The sequence below is a fragment of the Acromyrmex echinatior genome, chromosome 2 (assembly GCF_024713525.1).
Source record: "Acromyrmex echinatior isolate Ae372 chromosome 2, ASM2471352v2, whole genome shotgun sequence".
NCBI classification, from domain to species: domain Eukaryota; kingdom Metazoa; phylum Arthropoda; class Insecta; order Hymenoptera; family Formicidae; genus Acromyrmex; species Acromyrmex echinatior.
This window is the reverse complement of record NC_141853.1, coordinates 393,081-415,179: the sequence shown is the minus strand read 5'-3', so window position 1 is coordinate 415,179 and position 22,099 is coordinate 393,081. Positions and strand designations below refer to the sequence as shown.

The 22,099-nt window shown below is 39.3% G+C and overlaps 2 protein-coding genes across 10 annotated transcripts in view; one reads left to right on the top strand and one right to left on the bottom strand.

Annotated features, from left to right (window-relative positions):
• Window positions 1-22,099, bottom strand: part of LOC105148601 (uncharacterized) — a 344,598-nt gene that overhangs the window by 183,389 nt on the left and 139,110 nt on the right. The gene's annotated exons all lie outside the window — the stretch shown is intronic.
• On the top strand, window positions 16,218-21,760 carry LOC147910379 (uncharacterized). Its single transcript, XM_087402889.1, has 2 exons — window positions 16,218-19,273; window positions 19,976-21,760. The coding sequence occupies exons 1-2, from the start codon at window positions 19,087-19,089 to the stop codon at window positions 20,155-20,157; spliced, it is 369 nt and encodes a 122-aa protein (XP_087259015.1). The 5' UTR covers window positions 16,218-19,086; the 3' UTR covers window positions 20,158-21,760.

The following is a 22,099-nucleotide window of genomic DNA, read 5'->3' as shown; positions in this document are numbered from 1 at the left end:
GGGAAGTCACGAGAAACGAAGTAGCAGATTATATCGTTGCGCCGCACCCGTGTGTACGAGCGATGCAAGAGAAACCATGAAGAGGGGAAGCGCGGCGAGTGGCTCATCGACTGGTACAGACTAGTACCGATATTACCCTGCACCCTGCACGGCAAGGGAGCATAGGAGCGAGAGAGAGAGAGAGAGAGAGAGAGAGAGAGAGAGAGAGAAAGGGCGGTCGAGAGAGATAGGAGTATGTAAGCTCGTAAGGTATCCACTTCCCTTCCGCGATCAATTAATTCCGGACACTAATGCTTTTCTAAAGACACACACCCAACCGGCTCACCACTCGGCCGATAACCGACTATTCCGAGAGAGAGCTGTCGGTTGGAACCATCGAATTGCACGTCACGCGATACCTTCACGATTGCAATGCACTTTCCTCTGTCGGCTGGCAACCGCTACGGTAGAAAGAATTCAGGGGATAAATTGGGTAATACTTTTCTCGAACCGTGTGTTGAAATTCGCGCAGTTTCAGGTTTTAGAAAGATTTAAATCAGATAACTTTTGACAATTAATTAAGTATAAATCTCTTGAGAACACTTTTAAAAATGTTAAAGCATATCCGCAACCTCTGGTTTAAATCAAGCGCCCGTTAAATTTCTAACTTTTGAAATGCTCGCGCTCTTCTTTGCGAGATGAGAATGAAATCTATGTGTACGATAAATTGCGTTCGGAATCCCCTGTTGTCGGAAAATCGGCAAAGGCTCCCCATAATAGGCACCTATCTTCGCATTACTGTGTGTCTACGAGTACGAGGCTGGCTTTCTCCCCGGAGAATTCTAATTGTGAGAGACAGTCCCAGGAAAATACTCGACGGAAGTTTCCTCCCAGCTTCGCTACTCGAGCATATCGCCGGTATTTCAATGTGCCACCAACACCAGCGTCCCCGCTACCGACGCAGCAACTCTTACCTTTCGGTAACACCTATAACGCTATTTCCCACCTACCGGCCTCAATCCAAAGACGGCTCCCCCCGGACTTCATTCCGAAAGCAAAATTAAGTACCTACGAGAGATGGTAAATACAGTCACCGGCATACTCTTCTCCCGAGCTAGGTAAACTTGAGATTGGTTGCGTCCCATTTCGATGGGGGACCAGATGCGTGCTCCACGAAATGTTCTTGTTAGGCAAGAGCGTGAAACGAGAATGCAGTAGAGAATTCGTATTTTAATAGTTAGCTTGCCGCAGAATCATATTCTTCTTGCAAATGTAGGTCAATAATGCTTTAAAAGCAAAATTGATCAATGACAAAAAGACCTTAATGAGTATTAATTCTCTGTCTCTTTTTGGTTTTAAAACGAGATAGATAGAGTTTTAAGTCTCGCTTAAAGTCAAAGTGACATTGGTGCAACTGGGCCTAAGTCGCATGAAAGATATTTATCTGGTGCACGTTTAGAAAAAGCTCATTAAGAAATGATTTGAGAAGTCCCAGTGAAAAGAGCACGTAGAAATAGAACGTTTACATTATTAACGTTTTTATTTTAAAACTTTTTATTTTACTACTTTTTCAATCGTTTATCAAATATTCTTTTGTTTTGGCATGATAATTATGAATTTTGCCGATTCGAATATCAATTGTTCCAAGTAAATGATGAGACTAACGGAATTTTTGGATGCACACGTCAGTCATTAAAGTATGGTGATCTTTGAAAATGAGAAGAAGCGTCAACGGGGGCTTTTGAGAAGTTCTCGAGAGTGACGTTGATCCCTCTCCCGTTACCCGTTGCGACTGTCACTCACAATTAGCCGTCCCGAAGGATCTGCCAGCTAGGAAGAGGAGGAGCCCTGGGAAAATAGAGGAGAACAAAATAAAGGGCGGAAAGGTAAGATAGCAAGGACGCGGAAGGAGTGAGGGGAATACTACCGCTTGACGGCGCATCTTACATGACAGTCTTTGTATTAACTATCAGGTAACTTCTTCCTGTCAACCCTTTTACGCCCCCTCGTTGTTCCTATGCCGAGAGCCTCTTTACTGCGATTCAGAGTCGGATGAGGAAAGAGAGCAAGAAAGGCAGAGCAGGGAGAGAATAACCAGGTGAAAGAAGAAGAGAGACGAGGAAAGATAGAAGCGAATTAGCACTGTCAAGGCAAGTGCTAATCCTGTGAAACGCCTCCAAATGCAGCGAGAATATGGCAGCGGCTGTTATTCACGTAGAAAGCAATGGAATCTCTATTCTAGTAATTGTTTCGGCGACTACAACCGAATTATTCACGAACGGAGATGCGAAATCATAAAATTAAGTCACAGTTATGGGCTTCTTGTAATAGCCTTTAATGGTAATAGATAAGATGTCTGGAGCAAGTTATAAGCGAGTCAGTAGTGTATTATAAGATAATAATGAATCAGTGATCGGTGAGTATGTGAAAATGGCCATTTCATTGCTTATCATTTAAAACTTACAAAACAAGGGAACCACGAAGGGTTAAATTCTGATTTTAATGGAACTCTATACATATAGGTTACATAAAGAAATGAATTTAGAAAATATTTAGCTGCGGCTTGAAGGGGTGAAATCACCCCTTATATGTATATCTGAACGCGAGTTTTAGCTTTTTTCGTTATATCTGAAGAACTATTCGAAATATCAAAAGATGTTTTTATATCTCGAAAACTTTTACAATAATTATCTCCGTTTATCCATGTCAATAATATCTTTAAAAAATATAAAAAATTTTTTTAATTAAAAAACAATATTTATTAAAAATATTATTGATTGATATTAAATGAATAGAGGTAATTATTGTAAAGCTTTTATATAAAAGCTTTCAAACCGTTTTTCCGTCGCAACGAACACTTTCTAAATTTATCTTTTTATATAACCTATATGTAAAAAGTTTAAAATCCGAATTTATCACTTCGTGTGATTCCTTGTTAGATTACATTATGAATGATCAAAAAGCAATGCGTCTGTCATCTTTATCGAAAGAACTGATCAATCTAATATAATTGATTAATCTAAAAACTAAAGATCGAATATGGCTTATTCTGAATGCAAATTTCTTACGATTTATGGATTTATAATTTTGACTTACCACTAACGTAATATGACAACTAAGAACTCATTGCAGTTTTAAGAAAGTCCATTACAGTTTTAAAAATAGGGCCAGTAAATACTCAAGTGTAGCGCTAATAAATTCTCTCTCTATCAAGCATAATCCTATGCTTGTAATATATTCGCCAAAGAACATCAATCAGCACGCACACGACGCAAAATTACAAACTTATACACATTGTGCTCACACTCACACACTTTTCGACACGTTTGACACTCACACACGTAGATGCTATCTGAAGAGAGCGTGAACGCGCCCAGACGAAGGCGCCACGCCGTAGGCAGGGACAGCTCATTAATATTTAGACGTATTTTGAGCGGCGAGCCACTACCACGCCGCTAACGCCAGCCGCCATCGTCGTCGCCTTTATACATAATTATTCGCGCGAGATTGGCGAGTGCTGGGCGCGCACGAGCATCGTTGCCTTGAAATTCCCTGTTGGAAAATTTCCAGTCGCTTTTTGAATTAATTATTGTACATAAAATATGATAAAATCGGATCCGTAAAGTATAATTCGGAACATCTATCGGCCAAATTATTTCATCAACAGAAATTTTTGGAAAATTTACGAACAGAAAAGTTGATACAATTTTCCTGTAAAAAGACTAACACGTAGAAGAAAATTATACCCTTCACCGTTGATATAGAGTTAAATGAGGAATAAAGATTGACGAAAATAGAAGGCCCTATAGACGACTGAAGGCGCAATTTCGAGTGATCAGAGCGTATTCATTTGCTTGCTGTTAATTAAGGTTCGCCTACAGCCCAGCTACGAGCAAAAGAACATTCCGATAGACGAGTAAGTAGTTTCCGAGAGGGATACAGTCATTTTTGCCACAAGCGCCATAAAGTTTTCTCGAATATCGTATTTATATTGCGACTCTCATTCCCTACGGATAAATATTGATTCTATCTCTATCTCTAGACTTTGCGCTACTACGAATATCGTAGTCTCTATAGACTCTGACTCTCCTGGTAATCTTATCCTTTAAAACGATTACGTTTTCCGGTAAAAGCCAACAATTCGCGTTATTTGAAAAATGACAGAATACCGCAGTATTGACGTACATTTTTAAGAAATTTACAAACGTCTTCAAACGCATTACGGGCTATTCAACAAGAGATTGACCGATTTTAAATATATGACATTTCAACTCAAATAAACTATATTGTTCAATTTTATAAAAAATAATTAAAAACGTAATCACACCAATTTTAGACAGAGGGAGAAAGGTAGCAGCAATGAACGGGGGAAGTCTCCTTTGCCAGACTCCTAATCGATTGCCGCGAGTTTTAAACTTTACGCCATCCCCTCCGACCGCTCTCTTCCGTTCAGCTCGCGAAGCCGCCGACGACGATGGCAAGTCGAGGTGGAGAGAAGCGAAAGAGAAGCGACGGAAAACGCGAAAAGACGGCAAGCCAGAAGGCAGAGAAGCAAAAGACGAGAAAGAAAGAAAGAGATAGAGAGAGAGAGAGAAAGAGAGAGAGCGCGCAAGAAAGCGAAAGAGAAAGAGGAAGATGGCGAAGTCTGTAAATTTTCTTACATTTTATGAGCCATCAGAATTTCATAACCTCGAGCCAGTCCGCGTGGTACTTTGCACAAGAAAAGTTTCCGCGCTCGCGCTCCGTTTTCCCGCACGCTCCTTTTCTTCCCCGTCTTTCTCGTCCCCGTAGCCTTCTCGCAGCACTTTCGAGAAAGGGCAAAGACGGCTCGTGGAAAAAGAGGATGGAAAGCTCGGTGTGTGCAACGGATCATTGCAAGGTAACGTTCAGACGACGCCTGGCTCTCACGTTAGCCCCCTCTGATTCTCCAATCCGCTTTGCGTACATTAGACGCACAGGAGATTGGGCGAAAAGACGCCTTAGAACGTAATATCGTTTAAAATGATGGATAGCAAGAAGCTCACTTCTAGATATCCGCGATTTTCCGCCGTTCTGCGTTCTACTCCACACGACTATTCCCATGTTAAAAATAATGTAGAATAAAAGGTATGTCAAATTACATAGCAATTAGCATTCTAGTTTTGTCCCCTTTTAACAACCCTGCTTCGTCATTTAATGTGTATGTTTAAAAAATAATGCAAATGTTCGGGTTGTTGTTTAAAAAATGAAATTAAAATCAGTGATGGTGATTCCATTTGTTTTATATATATATATATATATATATATATATATGTGTGTGTGTGTGCGTGTATGAGTACGTATATGTGATTTTACTTGGTCGGATCGAGGCCTACGGACTGTTATTCTTACCGACCCCCAAACACCGTAATCCCTTCGCGTTCCCGATTAACTAAATACCTGGTACACGAACGAAAACTCGTGGAAATGCCGCGTTGACGTGTTTGCGTGCATCGCGGTCGCACCTTCGCGTGACTTCGCGCTTAAATGGCTTGACGTGCTTGACGCGAGCCTGCCGATCGCTGACTCGTTAATTCGCGATTCGTTCTCGGAGAAAGAACACGTCTTACGAATCGGCATGTGCACTCACGTAAAGCTTTTCTCACGCTCCTACAGTATTATTTAAAAAATCATTTCACAGTTGGAGAATTTGTATTAAATATAACACATTTCACGTGACCCAAACTGAATTTGACCGACTCAAATTTTTGTATTAATTTAGCACAAAATGAATGATACGTTAGAAAGTAACACAAATATATAATGTAAAGAAATTAACACAAGAAAAATAATACTGACACAATTTAACTATGGAGCAAACTATGGAAGTATATTTCTCATTAAAATCAACATGTATTTTATTCATTTATTTTAAAATTTATGTCGTAAAACACATTATTTTTACGTTATTTGTTCATTAGTATGACACTACAAAATGTTGAACATCAATTTAACACAAAATATTTAAGTAACATTATCACATTATGTTAAATTAACACTCAAATATGTTAAAAATTCAATACTTTTAACAAAGATTTGAGTGAATCGTTTTCAACACAAATACAAAATGTTCTTTTACTGTGCAAATCTCAAAAATCACAATAGAAGCATTGCAAATCATATAAAAAATGATTATATTACGTTGACAAAGAATAAGCTGTTCTATTTTCTTAATAACTTAAATCTATAATGATGAGTAAATTGAGTTAGAACCGAATGTTAAATGAAAAAGTTGCTGGTTCACTTCCGTTTCAATTTACTTCCATGACCCTCATGGTCATCGAAAAGTACTTATTCTCATACGCTATTATACTTTCTCTGAGATTTTCTTGGGCGAACTTCAACTTTAGTCATTAAACCCATTTTCCCAGTAGTTCCATTAACTCGTCGTTATGATACTTGACATTTTATATCGTAACTTCCGAATCGAAATTTTCGTAAAAAGCATCGCAAGATATCTCAAGTGTATTCCGAGCACAATTTTATTTATTTGTCGAAGAAAATCCACGAACGCGTTGTCGTAACAGTTGGACTATACAGAGATTACGCTCTTTTTTCCTCTCGAAAATTACTTGGCGGAGCATGCTGCAAGTAGGCGGTTCTCACCAACGTAGTAACGATGAGAATAGAATAAAGGCTGTCCTTGCGAGAGACGACGAAAAGAGAAATAGAGAGAGAGACAGAGAGAGAGAGAGAGAGAGAGAGAGAGAGAGAGAGAGAGAGGCAGAGTGGCGAGTAGAAAAGCCCAGAGTCGTGTCGGCCATGTTGTCAGCAAAGTTTCGTCCTCCCTCTTAAATATAAATGTATACGTGCGAGCCGGCACGATAAAGCGTCTCCTCTGGTAAGTTCTACGTAGCTATAGTCTACATTGTCTCGTGAAAACGTACACACGCGCTTGTCTGTCGTGATCCATAAAGAGCCATTAAGAACCGACACTAGAACGCGGCATAAAAGGACGCACAAATCTCGATGAATATTTCACGAATATAGTTATATAAATCCAAGTAATTCAAATTATCATGGGTGATTATTTTTTAAACGTTCACTGATTCTCATATCACAGAATTAATTATTAATTAAAAACTCTCATTAATAATATTTTACATCTTGCAGAGTTCTTGGTGCACACATCATGTCTTCCTTCTTTACATTCACTATATATATCGATATTAAAAGTTGAAAGTCTCATCGATTTCTTATATATGCAATTTTTAAATAAAAATAAAATATTTAATAGATTATTTTCATGACTCAAAATAAAAATTGCTTTTACTATGCAATCTGCAATTAATGAGACTTCTCTTTCATCGCATTTGTTTCATCGCACAGAGAGATACGGCAAACGTATGTGTGTCTAACAAGGACTTCGGCTCCCTTTATTACGTGACAGTTTCACCCAATCGGCACCGAGAACACGCACCGCGAAATAATTGCAGTCATTCCGAACCATTTGCTATATTGGCCGAGATAATCTCATCGCCCTACTTCCACGTCCTATCCATTTTGTCTTTCTACGTGATACGTAACTAACTTTGATAAGAATATCTCAACGAATCCAAGAACGCGACTGTCAACACAAACAGGCATGCACGTGACGATCTATTTTGTATATATTCTTCATGTATCATGTACTTTAATCGCGTTTGTCATTAGAGATAACATGTTTGCCCTTGATTTAAATTTTATTATCGCAAAGAGACATAACTTGAAATAATGCTAGATTTTGCGATAACGAAAAACAATATTAATTTAATTGTAAACAATCTATTGTAAAAATCATTTTTATTTTAACAATTACTTTAAAAGTACCTTAATTTAAAAATATTTCAATTTTCATTGCTAAATTCATTCATTAGCTATTATGTATGTCGCAGTATGTAATATTTTTTTGTACAATGTATTATATACAATGTATTATAAGAGATACTTAATGTGTATACTTCTAATATGTGTTTGTCACATTAAAAATATATCATTAAGTATCTCATGATAATAATATGATGGTAATAAAGTATTTTTGTGTAAAAAAATAAAATACCATGTTATAAACACAAGGCCTGTACTTTTCAGCTAAACTTCTTGCACCTTTTCTCTTCACGTTGGAGAAAAAAAAAGATAAACAGTGCAAGAAGTTTAGCTAAAAAGAGTAGACCTATAATTAACATCAAACTGATTCTTCGAAAAGTATTATTGAATATTTCTTATGTTTTAAATAAAGACATAACGAAGAGTACCTAATTTAGAACATTATTGACGAAGCTTATTGATGATAGAAGTAAGCGATCCAAGATTTCATATGTTTCGGTACTGCTTCGGTACCAAGAGAGAGTTCAACGGTGATATTTTAGCGAAACAAATCGAACGCAATGGTTCAGAAAAGATCGAATCACTCGCGTTTCGGTCGAGCAATCCGTGCACATGTAGCTGCTTCCCTTCTCGATCTATGGCCTTGCCCGATTACTCTCTTTCTACCGACAGGTGTTTATCCGACCGTACGCGCAAACACTATTTCCACCCTTCGCAGCCAAGCACCTCCGGATTGATTTCAACAATGCAGTGAAAAGAAACGTTCCACGTATCTCGAGGTCTTATATTGGACAATCGAATGGCATTTATTATTCCCACCCTTTCACTCCCATATTTCATTTACGTTTTCTTCATATAAAAATAATGCACTAATGAAATGATTGAAACTTAATTTAAATATTATTTTTATGCTCATAATGTACATATTAGTTGAAAATATACATTTTTTTACTTGCCGCTTTTATAATTCAAAATTTATGATAAAACCAAATAAACAAATTGATTTTGATTAGAGATTTGATAAATAGAGAACAAGTAAACTACAGTAATCTATTATGTATAATACTGTTAATTGTATCTGTTTTTGATATACTTTAATTGTTTATTAGATTGAAAAGAGATTTAATGTAAAAAATGTTATTTATTAAATATATAAGTATTTTTATTATACTTTGTACTTTATTATATGAACATTATTAAATAAATATTAAAGACACGAGAGTTTGTTGAGAAAAAAGTCTTTTAATTATAGAAAAATCTAAATCTATAGTGAAAGAATTTAATCCATAATGCAAATTATGGAACGAAGAAAAAGAGAGACAATCACAATCTGGAGAACTTAAACTAAACACGATCCGTCGAGAAATGAAAGTATCCGATGAGCATTACTTACTGCGACGATTTCGGAGTACCAGCAAGTTATCGTTTCTTCTCAGCCAAAACGGAGATGCTTAATCACACCACCTCAGAGATCACGGCCTGATGAGTGGGTGAACGCAGGCCGTTCCCAGCCGCGGCGGGCATTGCGTGAATGCGTAAGTTTCGTGCGTGCGTGCGTGCGTGCGTTCGTTCGTTCGTTCGTTCGCTCGTTTGTTCGTGCGTGCGTGCGTGGAGGGCTTTAGGATCGCGTACGCGCGGAAATCGTCGTGGAGATCCTCTCGGCCGTGGATATCCTCGCCGTCGGTGGTACGTAACGATCCCCGCTCATGCCGTGAGAATCTCTCGCGGGCACTTGTCTTGGGCAGCCGCCAGGAGGAGCCGCGGGGGTTCCGGAGGAGGCTAGGTTACGTGGGAGGAGGTGAAGGTGGAGTAGGTATCCAGCGCGGGGGGAGAGGGTGGATGGTAGTGGTCCTGCTCGGAGGTAGCGCTGGTTCCGGCGCATTCCGAGGACCAGGAGGGTTGCGGAGAGCCACGGGAGGTAACGTGCGGGAGAGGGCGGAGGTGTTCTGCCCCACCCGTACTCGGCTCTGATTGGACTACCCCCGCCTAGTCACCCCCGGCCATCCCTCTCGTCCTCTTCTACCTCTTCCTCCTCCTCCTCCTCCTCCTCCTCCTCGTCCTTCTTCTTCGTCATCCTCCTCCTCTTCCTCCTCCTCCTCCTCCTCTACCACCTCTTTCTCCTCATGCTCCTTCTCTTGATCCGCCATCCTCCACTTCTTCCTCCTCCTCTTCCTCCTCCTCCATCACCCGCCACCTCATGGCTTCTCTTCCGCCTTCCTCACCACGCCACTTCTTCTTCTTCTCGTTCGCACTACCTCGCCTCGCCTGGTCCGTCGCCGAGCGTAAGAACGCCCGCCTCTTTTTCGATGCACCGGAAAACAGGTGCGGAAGCACGACGTGGGGATTCCGAGATTCCTACTGGCTCCGGGAGCCGTCGGTGACTCCGATCTCCAAGCTTTATTCCCAGGCTCACTAGTCCCACCCGTTCCCTCTTGCCCCCTCCCCCCCTTTTCATATGTAGAGAAACTCCTGCCATTCCCCTCTGACCGCGTTGAATTTTGAAAATTCTGCAAAAGTGCTGGGGTCCATGCTCGATGTGACATTTAGCTGCTTTCGGTTCCCTCTCGTTTCGAACGTACGGCAGCTTTAATAACATATATTCCTTGCTGGTCTCGATGCTCGCGAAATGTTGTTGAACCGACGTTATTTTCTACATCTCGTCTCGCGGGACTGACAAGAGAAAAGAGAATCAAGAATAGATAACGAGCATCGTCGAATGGAAGAATCTCCGAATTCTAAATACTACAGTAATTTAATTGAGAAGAGTTATATTTGCAATTAAAATACGTATTTACGTATATAATAAGAAAGAAAATTGTGAGATGTATGTGTCACGATGATATTTTTGCGGTAGTTTCCTATAAAGCTCCTAAAATTAAACAACTCAAAATGAACTTTATCAAATACACGTATTTCAAATATTTCTCCAATATAAAGTGCATCGACCTTTTACTCAGAAATCAAATCAAAATGCTTTCATAAAATTAGGATCGATGGCGAATATATTTGCTGTACAACTAAGATAGTATAAATGGAATTGCATCTCACGTGATATAAAAAAATAGAAAAATAAAGAAAAGAAAGAAGATAAGAATGACGAGAGGAAATTAAAATGTTTAAACATTTCAATTGAAAAAAAAAACAAATTGAAACTAATAACTTGACTGCAGTTATTTTCAGAATAAGCTTTTTTAAATCCTTGCTCCGCACACGATAACTACGTTTGCATTTAGACTGCGGCCTATACAATAGATACCTTTGTTTCTGTAGGTTAAACAAAACACCTATCGTATAGGTCTAAGCCCACGTCAATGTAGCCATTGAAAATTAATATCTGAAAAATAGCGCTTTCAAACCTTTTAAGATAAGTTAAAATTTAGTTTCGACAGCCCGTTTAAAACCATGTCTTGAAACCTGGCTATTTCGAAATGGATTTCATCAACGTGCATCGACCTTCTGTTATCTCCATCCAAATCGATTGCAATTGGACGATGCAATCAGATTTGAGGTAAAATAATTTCCTCGCGTACAATCGCCACTCAAAATCAACGCCAAATATATTTGTTCAACAAATGAAACCACATTTGCAAAGATGTTGATAAAGATTTGAGAGGGGGAGGGGGAGAGGGTGGAAGAGGATTACGGAGCAAGACAAGAATGCCCTAAGGCGACGGCATTTCGATAATTGGAAACCAATGAGCCGGCGGTAGGAGGATTTTCGGGGTAAAAATCAACCCTTCGTTCGGGCCCTAATGAAGCGAGTCTTCGGCGTTGCCTGCCGACGTGCATGCCTCCGCGTCGTATTAATTGCCTGCCCCTTCTGCATCTCGCGTCCCTCATCACCACTATCATCCCGCCGTCTCTCCGGGGCCCCATCTAACCCTTTCCATCGTCTTCTTGCACCGTCTCGCAGTTACCCCGCGATAGCGCATTCTTCGACAAATTGGATCACGCTATCGTGCGAGCACCCACTACGGTTATATCGTCGAGAACTCGCCAGGATAACCGAAAATTATCAAAGAGACTGAACTACAAATCGCCCGTGGTACAAGATAACAACCGCCAATAATTTTCAGCAGAATGATAATTTGGAAACTTCAATGCACCTACACTTGTATAAGATCTTGTTATAATAAAGCCAAAAGTCAAAGCGATATTCCAACGTCATGCTCCTAACTCGTAGATAAGAAATGTGAAAAACTTGGAGGAACCGATTGAATCTGTCGCATTTTTAAAGCAAATTACCTACTAAAATAGAGCCACACGGATGTCTACAATACTAGAAATTTCAATGAAATAGAACAAATGTCATTTTCTTTTTAAAAAGTTCAATTTAGAACATCGCAAATTTACTTTCTTTATAATGTCCACAAATAAATTAATAATATCCTTTAGAAACGACAAGTATAAAGAAATTTTAATTTTACAATATTTGCAGTGACGCGATTTATCACATATATAATCGTTGCACGTTTATTATACGTGCCCATTTGCATCGGAACATGATAATACCAATAAACTGGCCGGTCATTCGTTGATGTAATAGTTACATTGATATAAAAAATACACGATGAACAATGGCCACCGTCAAACAGGAAGCCGATGGCCACGATTCGTATAAAAGTTTGCATCAATTTGCATCTCGATGGAGCGTTTCCTCTCTTTATTGTTTCACCACGAGTGATCGAGCGTGTGGCGTTCAAGCGCCATGCCGGCGGCACTGGTTATCGTTCTCGCATTCGCGATAAAAAGCTGCTGCGACGTGAATTACTTTCCGCTGGGGTGACATCGTAACATTTCGTTCAAAATTACCTATCGTCATTACGTTGATTCTGTAAATGGCTGAACGCTTTGCAAGATTGTCTTCATAAAGAATGAAGTAAACAAAAAGTTAAAATAATCGACCGCATAAGTCGTGAGGAAATTACCCCTCCGAATATGCGTATAATTAATTATTCATTAATTAAGCTATCGAAACTACGTGGTTTAGCTTGCTGACATTAAGCAATTAATCACGGCCCGTGACACGTTGCTTATGATAAATGTCATACGTCCGAACCTTGTAATATACACGCCAATCTGCATTACCTGATCATATAAATGTAAAATGAAGAAATGAAATATATATCATCGATTTTCAGTTCAATAGCTGCTTATTTTTTCAGCTAATTAAGCAAGACATATTAAATTGCTGATAATTTAAAACTTTATGATTGCTAGACTCAACTTGACATACTTTCATTCCGTCGTCTCTCTTAATAGATCACCATTAAAAAAAAAAATTCGCTAAAATCTACAGTATGTCACAATATAACCCAACCAATAGCGCAGAACTCAAAATGTTTTCAATCGGTAAAAGCTGAAGGCGTCACCCTTTCTCGCGTGGCTTTAAGGTTGTGCGAGGTTAGGGCAATTTTCGACGTAATTCCGTTAGGGGGGCTTCAAATCGATATAATCAGCGAAGTCGGGGTAGCTTTAACCACTGGTGGCCGCGACGCGCTGCGACTCTTTCGTCCAAATTCTAAACCCTACACACCATCAAGTTTTCAAATCTTCTTTTAGTTGGTCCTTTGATAAGTATTGTTCATAACACCATAACAATAATTAACTGTTGCCTCCTTGATCGGAAAACAAATAATTTAATAACTTGTAAACATTTTGTTTCTAAACGCCTTTTGTAAACATTTTATTTTTGTATCAAATGCAAAAGATTATAAATTACTAAAACCATTAAGCTACAATTTCAATATTAATATAAATGGATAATTTTCTTTAACATTAGAACAACTACAAAGATATGTAAGATACAAATTTTTATAAAATTGCAAAAATAACATTAGAGGAAGTGTAAAAATATACAACTTAAGCAAGATATTCCGAATTAACAATCGCCCGCAGATTGTTCATCGGCGACCGTCGCGTCGCGCCGGCTATTACTTCCGTAAATAATTCTTTCAACAGACAAAAATATAACGTCCAAAAACTATTTCAGTGTATTTATACAGTGTATTTATGTAATATTTAATATTTTAATAAATATTTCTACACACGCAAAAAATAATGAATACATACATAATACAATCCATCGATAAATCCCAATGCAGCATCTAAATATGAATGATCTTACGCTTCTTTCCTTCGCAAGTCGATCGTAATCACTCTACAGCGTAAACTATTTGCAGCAACACTCAGCGAATCGGTACCGTTACGCCTTGGACCACGCAGGGAACGACTTATTACCGTCGCTCGTTTGGGGACAATGTCGCAACTTTTAACGACAGGATGGAAAAATGACGAAACCACGGTTGACCGTTAATCGGTTTCAAGACACGACGAAGACGAGCGTCTCCGGACGCGAGATGTGGCACACCCCGAGACCTAGACACTACTGAACCAGCCCCATGGCAAACCTTGTTAACGGCAGTCGACAACCAAGTTTAAACTTCGGGTAACAATTCCCCTACCAACTCACTCATTCTCTCTCTCTCTCTCTCTCTCTCCTCTCGTGTTCTCTCCCCCTTCTCGTTTGGCACCCGATTTCTCCCCCTTGTCTTTATCTCTCTCTTTCTTTTATTCACTACGAGAAAGGCTGACATTTTTCTGAAGAATTCTTAAAAATTAATTTAATTGTCAAAACTGATCATTTTGCCACAGCAACAAATGTCTTTCTTCAATGTTACATCTATTTTAACTTAATAAGTAAGCTTACTTCTGTTGCAAAATACCCTTCTTTCGATCTAGCAATGTATCAGATGGCATCAGACATTTCTGTGTCAAAGCTTGATAAGATGTAAGAAATATTAAGTATCCTCATTGGTAATCATCAAAACGATGTTTTATAAAAGTAATTTTAAAACGTAATTTCTTTTTAAGATTGCTATATCACAACTTAAGTGTAAGTATTCGGATAAGATAAGTAATAAATGTCTTCAAAGAAATCTTTAAGTTGATAATAATTATTAAATGATGTAGTTTAAACCATATGTTAAATTAAAATATTAGAAATCAAACTAAATCTTATCTTTTGTTAATGCTTAATGTCATGATAAATATTTTTCATATGACGGAGAAGTCGTCATATAAGTATGGAGAATCAATATTGTTACCGACTGACATTGAGAGAAAACGCTTATAGATATCAAAGATGTCTACTACTTGGAGAACAGAAACTGTGAGACTACTCTTCAGTTTAATGTAGATGTCTAACAAGAGTTTCCACTATGATTGCCCAAGAACAGCGCTGATTTCACTGTATCGGCGAACTCTGCATTCGCTGGTACCTTGGCCTTCGCCGACTCCGCATCGTTGGGAAGACGATGCAGACGGGGACAAGCGAACTGTCGTTAACCCCGAATCCCGGTGATCCCTCGCGGCCGAAATGGAGAGTGAGAGGGAAGGGGCGAACGGAGGGTACCAAGTTCACCGCAACCTTCCGTAAGCGGCGTGTCGGCGCGAAACTCGGTAGCCGCGTAACAAGAAAGAAGTAACTATCGTTGAAGCGGACTAGTTTGTTCAATGGCACGGGGGATGCGAGGAGGGCACGAGGGGGTATGAGAGAGGGATCGCAGGAAGGTGGGTCGAAGTTCCTCGCAAGAACAAGAACAAAGTTCCCGACCGAGACCCCCTCCGCCGTCGCCCTCGATCCTCTTTCACCGTCCCCTCCTTCCCCCCTGTGAGGTGTATACCCCCGCAGATGCGCGCACAACCAGTTCACCTTGGAAACTTTGACGAAAACCAAATTCCAAGTGCACGTTCGCACACCACCTCGAGCCTACCTACGAATTTGTCGCCACGACCGTCAAATCATCTTGCGTGGCCTAAACGCGAAGAACTACCTAGTTTCTAAATATCATGCGAATTAAGAAGAAAGTGCGGATTTATATCCAACGTGATAGATTAAAGAAGAACATTTTTTTTTATGAGTATAATGTATACGTTATTATATCAGAAAGTGAAGGAAGAGTGATTTACAATACTTATACTGTGAAATCGTGTCATATGGATCGACTAATGTTGAAGACTAAAAATACAATTCCTATCTGTGTATTGCATCGCGTAGAAGAAAAAGACAGTATTATTATTATTAAATTTAATCATCGTGTTAACGAAATGTTAAAAAATATTTACTTTTAAGAAAAATTATACTTTGTTATCACTCTTCCTTCTTTTCATACCACACACACACACACACACACACACACACACACACACATATGCGCGCGCCCATACAGCGACGAGATTTCCTGTTATCAACTTGTCAAATGTTTATGGAAGCATGAAGCTATTTCCACGAGCTTTGCAACAATTTCTTCCGAAATGTAGATTCAAAAGTTGGGTTGAAAATCACAGAGGATACGAGATCGCGCGCACGGAATTTGAAAAGGATTCCCATTCCTTATTTCTTGGTACTTACTTTCGCGTTGATGAGCGCAAGAGATCTTCTCAGTCGATGATTGCGGCGATATCGGGAGCCGGTCGGGTTGGAACCGCAAGAGATTCCATCTTTCGTACGACTCCAGGGCACCGTTTGATCCTTTCTCTGTTTACCGCGATGCCGGAAGACGCGTCTAGGAAGCTCAAAAGAGGAGACGTAGACCCGTGATCGACGTTAGGCAGCCCTACGAGGCCCGTCCGAACCGTCCGCGCCGCGACGTCGACGAAGAGCGCCGATTTTCCACGAGCAACCCCGAGAGGTCGTACAACACCACCGTCAAGAGGAGGACAGCGGTGGAAGAGGAAGAGGAAAAGGAGGAGGAGGAAGCAGAAAGAGGGGTTGGTGGAAGGAGCCGGAGGAGGATTTCAACCTGGTATTGGTGAGGAGGAGACCACCGACGTTGAACAGCGCCGATACGCGGTTGTGTGCGCGTTTGCGAGGAGTTAGATTAGAGAGGAGGAGAGAAGCGAGTGAGAAGAGAGAGAGAGAGAGAGAGAGAGAGGAAAGCAAAAGCGAGAGTGCGAGAGGAATAGAGAAAGGGAGAGACGAGGTTGGATATGCGACGTTGGACATGCATCAGTGTTGGTGAGAGTAAAACTTTTCTCGCTTGTGTTCGTACGCACGCATCGACTCGTCTCTGAGGGAGAGAGAGAGAGAGAGAAAGAGAGAGAGAGAGACAGGAACAGAGAGATAGAGAGAGAGAGAAAGAACGCGGAGAGAACGAGGAGAGATGAGGGAGAGGGAGAGCGATTGAGAACGGAAGAGAGGAGAGAAAGAGAAAGAGAGGGGTGGCGCGGAGGGGAAGAAAGATAGGGCGTAGTACGATTTTGCTAGTACGGAGACGAGCTTCCAAGCAAAACGCGTGGTCCACCTCCGAGTTATTTCCTTTTCCATCCTCTTCCCCCGTCTCCTCAACCTTCCCTTTTGCCCACTCCCTGCCTCCTTCGTCCATCGCTTTCCTCCTTCTCTCCCCCTCCCCCTCCCCCTCCCCCCCGTCCCTCTCCTCCAAGGCCCTCCGCCGCAGCTTGGACGGCACAAATTATTACCCGTCGCAGGTGCATTTTTTCCTATTCCCTCGCTCGTACACTCTGCGCGCCTTGCCGCGCTTCACTCCGAAACGTCCGTCGTGTGACAAGAAATTACGAGAGCTTGGAAGCGCGACCCTTCGCCTCGCTCAATTACCAGCGACGAGGGTAAACCTCTGCTCGAAGTGCACGTAAACTGCAACAGCCGAAGTGCGATCTTAGGAGAAATCACATAGTTACCTGGTAACGATGGGCGCATCAGTATTTTTACATGGTAATACGGAGACGCGCAAGATGGATTTAAATGAAAAAGGGATATATCGTGTGTGTATCGGAAATTATTACAAAGCACATTGACACATTCAACGTATGTAGTCTTATACGGGATGTTATCAATGGATCGTTTACAACGTGCATATTATATTCGTGTTTACGGTTTAACAGTTTACGATTTACTACAGTAGGATTGAATGATATTAATTTACGAAAAATGAATTTTGAAGAAAAAGCAGAAGACACACAAATAAGGATTTTTTATTTTAAAAAAACTCGTAACTCGCTTGTTACAACAGTGAACAATCACTTGACTGCTTAAACAACGATCGGAGTAGCTGCAAAGTACTTTCAAGTATATACAGAAATTACATAAAGTTAGTTTGTTAGGAACTTACATATAACACGCGCTTCACCGGATATACATCAAATATTATTATCTTCTACTATTATCTTTTACATTTTTATACGTATTTATAGATCAATGTATTCACAGCGCGAAGAACATAATTTCGCAATTACATAAGTACTAATAGAAAACTTTGTGCTCTCTGATCGTCCGTTAATAGCAGGCTGCTTTTACATGTTAACACGCCGTATTTTTTTTCCGGCAAGTTTATTTCGCGAAATATAGAAAACTAAAGCACGCTGCGCAGCATGCAAACTTTCATATCAATTTCAACGATGTCTCACTAACTATAAATTACGCGATGCCAATTGTATTATCATCTACAAAATTATTTATGTTTCTTTCAGGACAATATCGATGTAATTATAATACAAATTTTACGCAACAAACGCTGGTCTCCCAAATAAAAAAGTCTAAAGTTATATTTTTATTCTTTATTTTAAAACACGCACAATTTGAAATTACTTCTAATTCTAAAGAAAAATTTAGAAAAAAATGCTGATATTTATACTAAGAAACATCAGCAAAGTGCACTCTCTGAATGTGAGTAAAAAATAACAGCACGACGGAATATCCAACTGGAAGCTAGAGTGTCTTGGGTGTCATTGAAATCGCTACGACCGAATCGCAGGTTGCACCGACTCGAAAGGCCGAAGAGAGAGAAGTCGATGGCTTCTCGCGCAAAAATCAAAGGTACCATACGATCATATGAATGACGTCTCGTTCGCTGCCGACGCGACGGGTAGGCGGCGGGCTACCGAACGTCGAGTTTAATGCAGATTAAGGAGTGCGGGGGCTGAAGGGTCCTTTGTAGAACGCGTTTCGTTCGGTATTAGCTGGAAGTAGCTCGTAGAACCGTGGTATTACCTGGAATTACGTCTCAATCTACCGTGGCCGTCGACTAAACTAATATTAAAACTTTTAACGTAGTTAGAGCGCGGCCCGTGGTTGCTTTACCGTCCGTGAAGCTCCATGCTCGCTCTCTCTCTTGCTCTCTCTCTCTCTCTCTCTCTCTCTCACACACACTCTCCCCCTTTACCTCTCCCTCATCTTTTAACCCATCTCTCTTTCTCTCACTCAGACATACCATCCTCTTCTCTCATCGTATACGCGTGAGCTGCATTGACCGCTACTGAACTTTGATGTGTTTCCTGCACAAAATTCACCTCCGAAGTCATAAATTAGCTACTGGAGACCGATGCGTTTCTCTTTGGCTGGCTCCCTCGAACCTGCATCAATACCACGAGCTACCACTTCAGCGGGCTCAAAAGCATCAAAAGCAAACGCTGGACAAACCTCATCGGTTTGCTGATGGCGAGAATTATCGAAGTATGTAATATAACGGATATTCAATCTGGATTGCTGCCTTATTTTTTCAACACATCTCGCGCGTTCACAGCACAGTAAAAGCAAAGTAAATTTTTTTTTTTTTTTTTTTTTTTTAGTTTCTTCTTGTTTTACCATACATGCTGAACAACGGTGGTTAATGGTATTTCATATAAATATCGACTACTGCGATAAATGTGGTTTCGACGAAGAATTTATGGACGAGCGCGTAACCGATAAAATTTAAATTCGTTTAGTCGATTTTTATTCTTTCGCTGCCCCATTTACCTCTGACAATACGAGATTCCAGTACAATCTTGATCTAATAATTCACTATTAAAACATGATTAGCGTGATATACTCTTACTCATAAAAACTAAACAAGAAAGTCATACTGTTGCTTTTAATCATCATGATCAGTGTCAATTATTTTTTGACGCGTCTTCACATTGTTTCTCTTCATCACTTTCACTTTGCCGATCCATAGCCTGTCTTTGAAGTGCGTCGGCTGTCTACGTTCTCACCGGGACAAGAACTTTTTATTCCAACGCTTAAGAAACGGTCGAGTCTTGCCAGATCGGAGTTACTCCATTTAGAATCTATTAAGTGAATTAAGTTCCACCAATGAAGTAGTTCTTCTCGCTTCTCTCTCGCCTCTCTATCTTTCTTTCCGCCAACCGTCGGCAACTTTTACTCCTTCTCCAGTTTCCTTCCAAAGTTGTCCGTGGACGGAGCGTCGACCAGATGCGGAGAGACGGGGAGAAGCAAATCGAAAATTTACTCTCAAATTCACGCCGAATAATGCGGGAAAACGAGCACGGCTAAAGGTAAACGCCCTTAAACACGACGGTAAGATAGAGCATGAACGATTGTATGAACGAAAATAAAAACTATCTACTGTCCTGAAAATAATATATTGACACTTTGCGACTGAAACAGTTAATGTCATTTTGCGTGTTATTCCGCTGTGTCTGCGACGTAAAACGAATGTCCAGTACATATGAACATATGACACTTCCTTCCCTTTACATCCAAGCTGCAAGAAGATACTGGTCGTTCTAGTTTCAAGACACTTTCAATGCATTCATGCATTCATATCTCTTGTCTTACCAGACGTGGAAGATCAACGTTAGAACTACGTGTGATAACGTTTGTCGATATTCAGGCGTTTGGTACTGCAATTAATACTCACACGGGAAGGACGGTTTTATACTGAAGAATTTAAAAATTTTACTTATAGATATACAGATCTAAAAATAATTTTGTTAGATCATCGAAATAATTATGTACGACGCTGGATCATTAGAGTATCAAAACTTTTTGCAATATTGTTTATTGTACTTGAGATAATTATTTTAATGCTCTAACAAAATTATTTTCAGATTTGTATCTAGTTAAATTTTTAGATCTTTCAATAAAATAGTTTTTTTCATGCATGAACACAATGCGTTGATGTTAAGAACCGTTGCTCATATATAGAGATTTCAGATAAATAATTGAATAAGATGGATCAAATAAGAAGTAAAAAAACTCGATGAGTCGCTTAAATTAAATTGTAATGCTTATTACTGGGACAAATAAATAAATAATTCAATAAGTAAATTATAAGGCTCTTAAGAATATAAATTCGTATAATACCATATTGGAAGGCTATTCGAGCTGGATGTCTCGTGCGAACGAAATTTGTTATATATAAAATAATTAATAATACAAATAAATAATTCAATAAATAAAATCAATGATTTTCCGTCATTACGCACACGTGTTTTCTTCACAATTATCTACCAACGTGAATTTGAAGTAATTAGCGTGAGAATTCTTATATTCGTTCATCAGTGTAGAAATTTCAAACGTATAATGCACGCTTTGTAAAATTATTATGACAGTACTCCGTATTCTCCAATATTTATTTCATTAAAATGCTATTCGAAATATAATACTTGGAAAGAATAATGAATGAAGGCGAATGCGTTATTTGAAGCTAATCGATAAATTCCTTCATTTGCATCACACAATTCTCTTCCCCTTTTCTCTCTCGATATCTTACGTTCCTTCGATCATTTCAAGTGACATCCACGCAACTTGTTTAATTGCAATCAGTTTCTATAGATCATTCACCATAATATGATGATAATGTTAATGGATAATCCGTATTCAGTGCACAGTTGATGCTTTAACGAACAATTGTAATATTTACTTTATTGCATCGAGATGTTTGACTCCAATCCAAGTTTTCCTAAATGATTTAACTTACAACTGTTCCGTTAATAAGCACATTTACGACCGTGATATCGTCACCCATAATTTATTTATCGATACTTTCGAAGCTGCACTAATTGACGAATTAAAATGAAATGGAAAGTAAAAGTGAGTTCAAAATACAACTTCGCTTGCGATTAATTCTTTGATTCTTAGAAACGTAAATTAACAAAAGTACATATTACAGAACTTTAAAAGATAGACATAAAATAAAACATCTAATTACCATCGCTAATAAGAAATAAGTTTTTTTTACTTTAACCTTTCTGGAAAATATATAAAACAATTATTATATATATATATATATATATATATATATATTAAATATTCTTCACGGTAGATTATATACATATACCAATTAAACTGACATTAGATTCTATAAAGCAATCATCCAATATTAAACAAATGAAACTTCTCAATATGTAGTATGAACCGTTGCGCATGATTTTCTCGTTGCCATAATCGATATAACCCTTAAAAAACGTATTTCAAAAAAGCGGCAGTTGTAAAGTACATCCTCACGTCCGCGAGCCTCGAAGAGGAGTGCTGAAAGTGTTAGAAGTGCTGGAA